The sequence below is a fragment of the Haliaeetus leucocephalus genome, unplaced genomic scaffold (genome assembly GCF_000737465.1).
Source record: "Haliaeetus leucocephalus isolate CR32 unplaced genomic scaffold, Haliaeetus_leucocephalus-4.0 Scaffold473, whole genome shotgun sequence".
In the NCBI taxonomy this organism is placed as follows: Eukaryota; Metazoa; Chordata; class Aves; order Accipitriformes; family Accipitridae; genus Haliaeetus; species Haliaeetus leucocephalus.
This window is the reverse complement of record NW_010972909.1, coordinates 5,705,366-5,711,834: the sequence shown is the minus strand read 5'-3', so window position 1 is coordinate 5,711,834 and position 6,469 is coordinate 5,705,366. Positions and strand designations below refer to the sequence as shown.

At 48.6% G+C, this 6,469-nt stretch overlaps 1 protein-coding gene across 1 annotated transcript in view; it reads right to left on the bottom strand.

The window, feature by feature from the left end:
* YBX3 (Y box binding protein 3) overlaps positions 1 to 3,273 on the bottom strand; it is a 28,446-nt gene extending 25,173 nt beyond the window's left edge. Inside the window, exon 1 of the mRNA XM_010575445.1 lies at positions 3,184 to 3,273. Within this exon, the coding sequence (XP_010573747.1) occupies positions 3,184 to 3,273 (90 nt within the window). The remainder of the gene's footprint in view (positions 1 to 3,183) is intronic.
* Between the last annotated feature and the right edge of the window lie 3,196 nt (positions 3,274 to 6,469).

The window sequence follows — 6,469 nt, the reverse complement described above, 5'->3', positions numbered from 1 at the left end:
CCTGCGGGTACCTATAGATGATGCATACGGAGGGACGGAGCGCGCAGAGGCCGTTCCTCGGTCCCCACGGGTGTGCGTGCCCCTTTCCCACGTCGGTGCTTTTGCCCCGGTTTCGTACTCCGAACCCTGCCCTGTCGCCGCCCTCACACCTCCCTCGCCCGCCTTCCCGCCTCTCCTGCTTTTTCCCTGCCCTTCGCCCGGGTTTTGTCCAGCCTCCCCCGCGCAGTGTGCACAGTAGCACCCCAGCCTTGTTCCGCGCTCCCCCCGCATCGCTTGCCTTAATTGCCTTAATTGTCCTTCCCTACAAGATGGACGCCTGCGCTGAAGCTCCACGCGCCTGGTCTTCTCTACCTCAAAGCTTTTGCTTTGCTTCCCTCTGTACCCGAACAGTCAAAGAGCATCAGATCCTGATTCGTTTTTGCTTTGTACCCCCTCCTCATCTCCACTCCGATAATTCCTTGCTAGTTCTCACAACAAAAAAGAAGGTCTTCGGAGCGCATCCATCCCTTGCTGAATTTCCCTCAGGTAGCGACGCCAACGTCGGCTCCAAAGTTTGCTGGGCTTAGGGTATGGTTTAGGCTGCACGAGGTCTCGCCTACGGAAACTCCTCAGGAACCTTGAACCTGGGTTTGACCCATGTCAGAGCCAAAAGAAAAAGATGCTACAACGCATCTGTGACGCAGACCCTCCCACGGCTGCAAAGCGGCTAAGGCTTAGCTAGCCTAGAGACTGATAATGAACCAGGGAGCTCTTCTGAAATTCAAAATGCTTTCAGAGCATTCAGAGGTATTTCCACCCACACAGGCATCGCTGCTCCCAATTCAATCACTTAGACCATTTTCTAAATCCTGGATGGAAGTTATTATTACAGTTCTCCTCGTTGTGTCCCGCTGTACACGTAAAAAATGAAAAAATAATTTTTGTGCCACAGTTTTCAATCTTCCACTCTATGTTAATTTCATTATTTTAAGATTATGTTACCTTGTGTCCTTTTACGTTTTCAGGGTATGTGAAAATTTCTAAGAGGATGCTCATTTGAATGAATTTTGAGAGGAAGTCTTACTATGCTAAGTCAAATACGTTATTAAAATTCAGACACTGACACGCACTTGAGACATCAAATTTATTGTCAGTGAAGTTGTTAATTAATTTTTCTTCTTTAAGTTAATTTCAGAGTTTTATTGAAAAGCCCGTTCAACAAAAAACTACAGTTTACAAGCTGCGGAAATGTACTGTGCTTTATTCCATTCCTTTGTAGAAAATTGGCAATGTTTCCTTCCTTTTTAAAAATTATTTTAATAATAAGAAAATGTAAGAATTATAGAGTAGTCTCATTTTTCCTTTCCTTGGTGACATTTGGTAATACATCTCCTTTGCTTCAGTATTCAGTCTCTTTTCAAAAATTATTTTGGAAGAAATTAATCCACCAGTTTGGGTAATAAAAAATTGTAACTGTTGCATGTGGAGGCTAATTTCTGCATCTCTACATTTTCTGAATACTTCCTATCAAGTAGTTGTAAATAACTATTTTATAAAATTTAGAACAGTACAGAGTCGCAGACAGGCTGAGGTTGGCAGGCACCTCTGGAGGTCATCTTGTCCAACCCCCCATGTCCAAGCAGGGCCACCTATGGCTGGTTGCCCAGGCCCATGTCCAGGTGGCTTTTGAATATCTCCAAGGATGGAGACTCCACAACCTCCCTGGGCAACCTGTGCCAATGCTCGGTCACCCTCACAGTAAAACCAGAAGTGTTTCCTGATGTTCAGAGAGAACCTCCTGTGTTTCCGTCTGTGCCCACTGCCTCCAGTCCCGTCACTGGGCACCAGTGAGCAGAGCCGGGCTCTCTGCACCCTCCCTTCAGGTATTTATACACATTTATAAGATCCCCTGAGCCTTCTCTTCTCAACAGTCCCAGCTCTCTCAGCCTTTCCTCCTAGGAGAGATGCTCCAGTCCCTTCATCGTCTTTGTGACCATTCGTTGCACCCTCTCCAGTATGTCCAGGTCCAGAGCCCAGCACTGGACACAGTACTCCAGGTATGGCCTCACCAGTGCGGAGGAGTTACCTGCTGGCAGCACTCCTAATGGAGCCCAAGATACCGTTAGTCTTCTTTGCAGCAAGGGCACACTGTTAGCTCGTGTTCAACTTGGTGTCCACCAGGACCCTCGGGTCCTTTTCTGCAAAGCTGCTTTCCAAATGGGTGGCCCCCAGCACGTACTGGTGTCTGAGGTTGTTCCTCCCCAGGTGCAGGACTTCGCACTTCTTATTAAACTTCATGAGGTTCCTGTCAGCCCATTTCTCCAGCCTTTCAAGGTCTTTCTGGGTGGCAACACGACCCTCTGGCCTATCAGCCACTCTGCCTGGTTTTATGTCATCAGCAAACTTGCTGAGGGAACACTCTGCCCTGTCATCCAGATCATTAATTAGGATGTCAGACAGGGCTGGACCCAGTATTGACCTCTGAGGTAGAGCACTAGTTACTGCCCTCCATTTAGACTTCATGCCACTGATCACCACCCTCTGGGTCCAGCTGTTCAGCCAGTTTTCAATCTACCTCACTGCTCATCCAGCCTGTACATCAAGAGCTTCTCTGTGAGGATCTTATGGGAGACAGTGTTGAAAGCCTTACTAAAGGCCAGGTAGACAATATCCACTGTTTTGCCCTTGTCTACCAAGCTAGTCATTTCATCATGGAAGTTTATCAGGTTGGTCAACCATGATTTCCCCTTTGTGAATCCATGCTGGCTACTCCCAGTCACCTTCTTGTCCTTCATATGTCTGGAAATGGTTTCCAGGATTAGTTGCGCCATCTTTCCCACGGATCAAGGTGAGGCTGACTGGCCTGTAGTTCCCTGGGTCCTTCTTCCTGCCCTTATTGAAGATTGGAGTGACATTTGCCTTCCTCCAAGTCCTCAGGCACTTCTCCCAGTCGCCATGATCAATCAAAGAGTATCAAGAGTGGCCTTGCAATGACATCTGCCAGCTCCCTCAGCACTTGTGGGTGCATCCCATCAGGGCCCATGGACTTACGCATGTCCAGTTTGCCTAAGTATTCCCTGACCTGATCGTCTTCCACCAAGGCTATATCATTCTTGCTCCCGCCTTTCCCTCTGGTCTCTGGGACCTGGGATTCCTGAAGGCCAGTCTGGCTAGTAAAGACTGAGGCCAAGGTGGATTCCGTACCTCAGCCTTTTCCAGGTCCTGTGTTACCAGGTCCGTGGTCTCATTCAGCAGTGGGACCACATTTTCCCTAGTCTTCCTTTTGTCACCCATGTACCTGTAGAAGCCCTCCTTGTTGCCTTTGACATCCCTCACCAGATTCAATTCCTTCTGGGCTTTGGCTTTCCTAACCTCATCCCTGCATGCTTGGACAGTGTCTTTGTATTCCTCCCAAGTTACACATCCTTGCTTCCACGCCTCGTGTACTTCCTTTTCAAGTTTGAGTGGGCTTTCCTATTTGTGGGCCAGGAGCCCCTAGTTCATCTAGTGTTTTTGCCTGACTTCCTGCTCACCAGGATGGACAACTCTTGAGCTTAGAGGAGATGATTGCTGAGTATCAACCAGCTTTCTTGGGCCATCTTCCCTCCAGAGCCTTATCCCATGGGACTCTTCTGAGCAAATCTTTGAAGAGGCCAAAGTCTGGTCTCTCTCCAGGGTTGTGAGCTTGCATTCTGACCTGCTCCCTTCTCTCAGGATCTCCACCATCTCATAGTCATTGCAGCAAAGGCTGCCTTCAACCTTCACATCCCCAATGAGCCCTTCCTTGTCCGTGGGTATCCAGTCCAGCAGAGCTTCTGTCCTTGTTGGCTCCTCCGTCACTTGGGCCAGGAAGTTCTCATCGGTGCTCTCCAGGACTAAAGTCCTCCATGAGGACAGGGCCTGGGAACGTGAGGCTGCTCCTGTCTGTCTGTACAGGGCCTCGTCTGCTTGTTCTTCCTGATCAGGTAGCCTATAGCAGACACCCATTACAATGTCACCCATACTGGTCTGCTCTTTAATCCTTGTGTTGCTCGCATCCTTGTGTTGGCTCATCATCCATCCCCAGGCAGAGCTCCAGGCATTCCAGCTGCTCTCTCACATAATGGGCAACTCCAGGTCTTCCCAGCCTGTCCTTCCTAAAGAGCCTGTATCCCTCCTTTGCAACACTCCAGTCATGGGAGCCATCCCAACACATCTCCGTGATCCCTGTGGGACCGTAGCCCTGCAACTGCACACACATCTCTAACTCGTCATGTTTATTCCCCGAGCTGCGTGCATCGGTGCACGGGCACTTCAGAGAGGTACCCCAGCATGCTCGTTTCCCCAAAAAGGGTCTGGGGTTTTACTCCGTAATGTTGCCTTGCCAGCACTTCCTTGCTTACATGCAAATGCTTGAGTTTGGCTTAAGCCTTGATTTTGTGTTCCCTTTTGTTAACATCTCCCCAGCCCCTTTGCTGGTCAGCCCTGTCTGTCACTCTCTCACAGGGCTGCTGGTGACTCTCCTTCCTGCATCGTTCCTAGTTTAAAGCCGTTCTTACCAGGTCAGCCATCCTGCTGGCAAGGATGCCTCCGTCATGCTTAGTGAGGTGGATACCATTTCTCCCAAGCAGATGTTGATCCTCAAACAAGGTCCCATAGTCATAGGAACCAAAACCACTGACACCAGCTCCTCAACCAGCTGACACACAGTTCTCTCCTCTTCCTCCTCGCATCCTTTCCTCTCACCAGCAGGGCTGAGAACACACTCATACCCCCATGCCCTGACTGTCACCCCCAGAAGGAACACTGGTTGCAGAAGATGTGGAGTTTTTTATAGTGTCTAAAAATTTCTAGGAATTTCTAAAAATTATTTTCATGCCTCTCTTTCCTAATTAGTAGATCCATAGCACACCAGCAACACCCTTCTGACATTGCAGGTGGTGAAAATATCAATCTAACACACTGTTTAGGTTGCTCATAACTTGGCCAAACTGCGATAGCTTGGACTGAAATTTGTGCTTCTCAGTACAAAGTTCAGCAAAACTCAGTCCTGACAATGAGATGAGGGAAAAATACTTTGTTTTCCCTCATTCAAATTTGTTTTAGGACTTGGCTTTATAAGTTACAGTGACTCCGTGCTTTTGAATGAAAAGTTGAAATTTAGCTGTGATAGAGGTACAGGGTTTACAGTTCCTGCCGCCCAAGTTGCGACAAACGCAAGAAGCAGAGGACGGCTGGGGAGCATGGGCTCTGCCGAATGCAAGACCAGGGACTGAAACATCCAGGGTGAAGACACTTGTCGGAAGGGGATGAAATACTGGCAGCAGAAGCCAAGAGAAAACAGTGGTCGAGAGAGAGCAGAAAGGCCTGGCGCCGGGTGCTTCGTACCCCTCTGATTTGTACTTCATGGGCTTTGCCGCCTGCTGCTCCGGCTTTCCAAGTGGAAGGCATCCGAGCCAGAGCTGCTGCTCGCTCGGGTCCGTCCAAGTGGCTCTGTGGGACAACAGCGCTGTTCCCTGGCCTGGCGTTTATTGCTGTTTTACTTTGGGAAGGCAACTGAAACCCATTCGGCAAAAGTCAGTAAAGCTGCAAAGTTAGGCAAGGAAAAGTTAAGAAATACTAGGAATGAGGTTATTTGTAAGCTTGAAGTCAGCCCCCTTAAGTGTAGGGGTAATTATACATTTCTTAATTAGATGATCACATATTCTTCCTCCCACAGGATCCTGCCTTTTTCCAGCAAATGAGCTGTTTTTCAATAGTCCCTTTCATCCTCCTCTCTCGATGTGCAGCTCAAGCTATTATTTAATGCGTATTATATAACCCTCAGACTAGATGCAGAATTATTCATTCCCTTCTTTCTTTGGGATCCTGTGGGGCTTTTACTGTTATGTGCCCATGGATCACAAGCATTAATGAATGTATTTTATCCAGCATCATGTGCAAACAGCTAGGATTATCTTCTCCATTCTGGGGATGGGGAACAGAGGCAAAAAAGAGATTAATGCTACTGTTTTCAATTATCTGCTGATTCTGGGTACTAGCTGCCTTGAACATACATGCGTTTCTTTTCCAGGGAACTCGCTGTTTTTACAAGTTGGGTGCGACATGAGATGCCTGCGTGAGGCTTGGACGTGTGGCATAGGAGCATGGGAGATATTTTCTGGGGCTATTTTATGCCCCTAGCTTCAGGGGAGGTTGCTCCTGCAGATCGCGAGTGAGAGGAGACGTCTCGCTGCGGTGCCAGGCTGGCAGCCTGGCCTCCTTGGGGGGATAGGGTTTGAACCCCACTTCTTATCTCGCTGCTTCCCACTGGTGAGCGTAGGTCGTCGTTCATCATGTCCTGTGAATTTCTCTCCTACCGTGACTAATCCCTCCCATGCTCTGTGTGGGCATCCCAGGCACCCACCTCCGACTTCTGAATCCGCCAGGTACCTGCATGAGGTTGCGCAGCTCCTAAAAATGAAATACTTTGTGATTTTTATAATGAGTATCACATTTATTCGCGGACTCC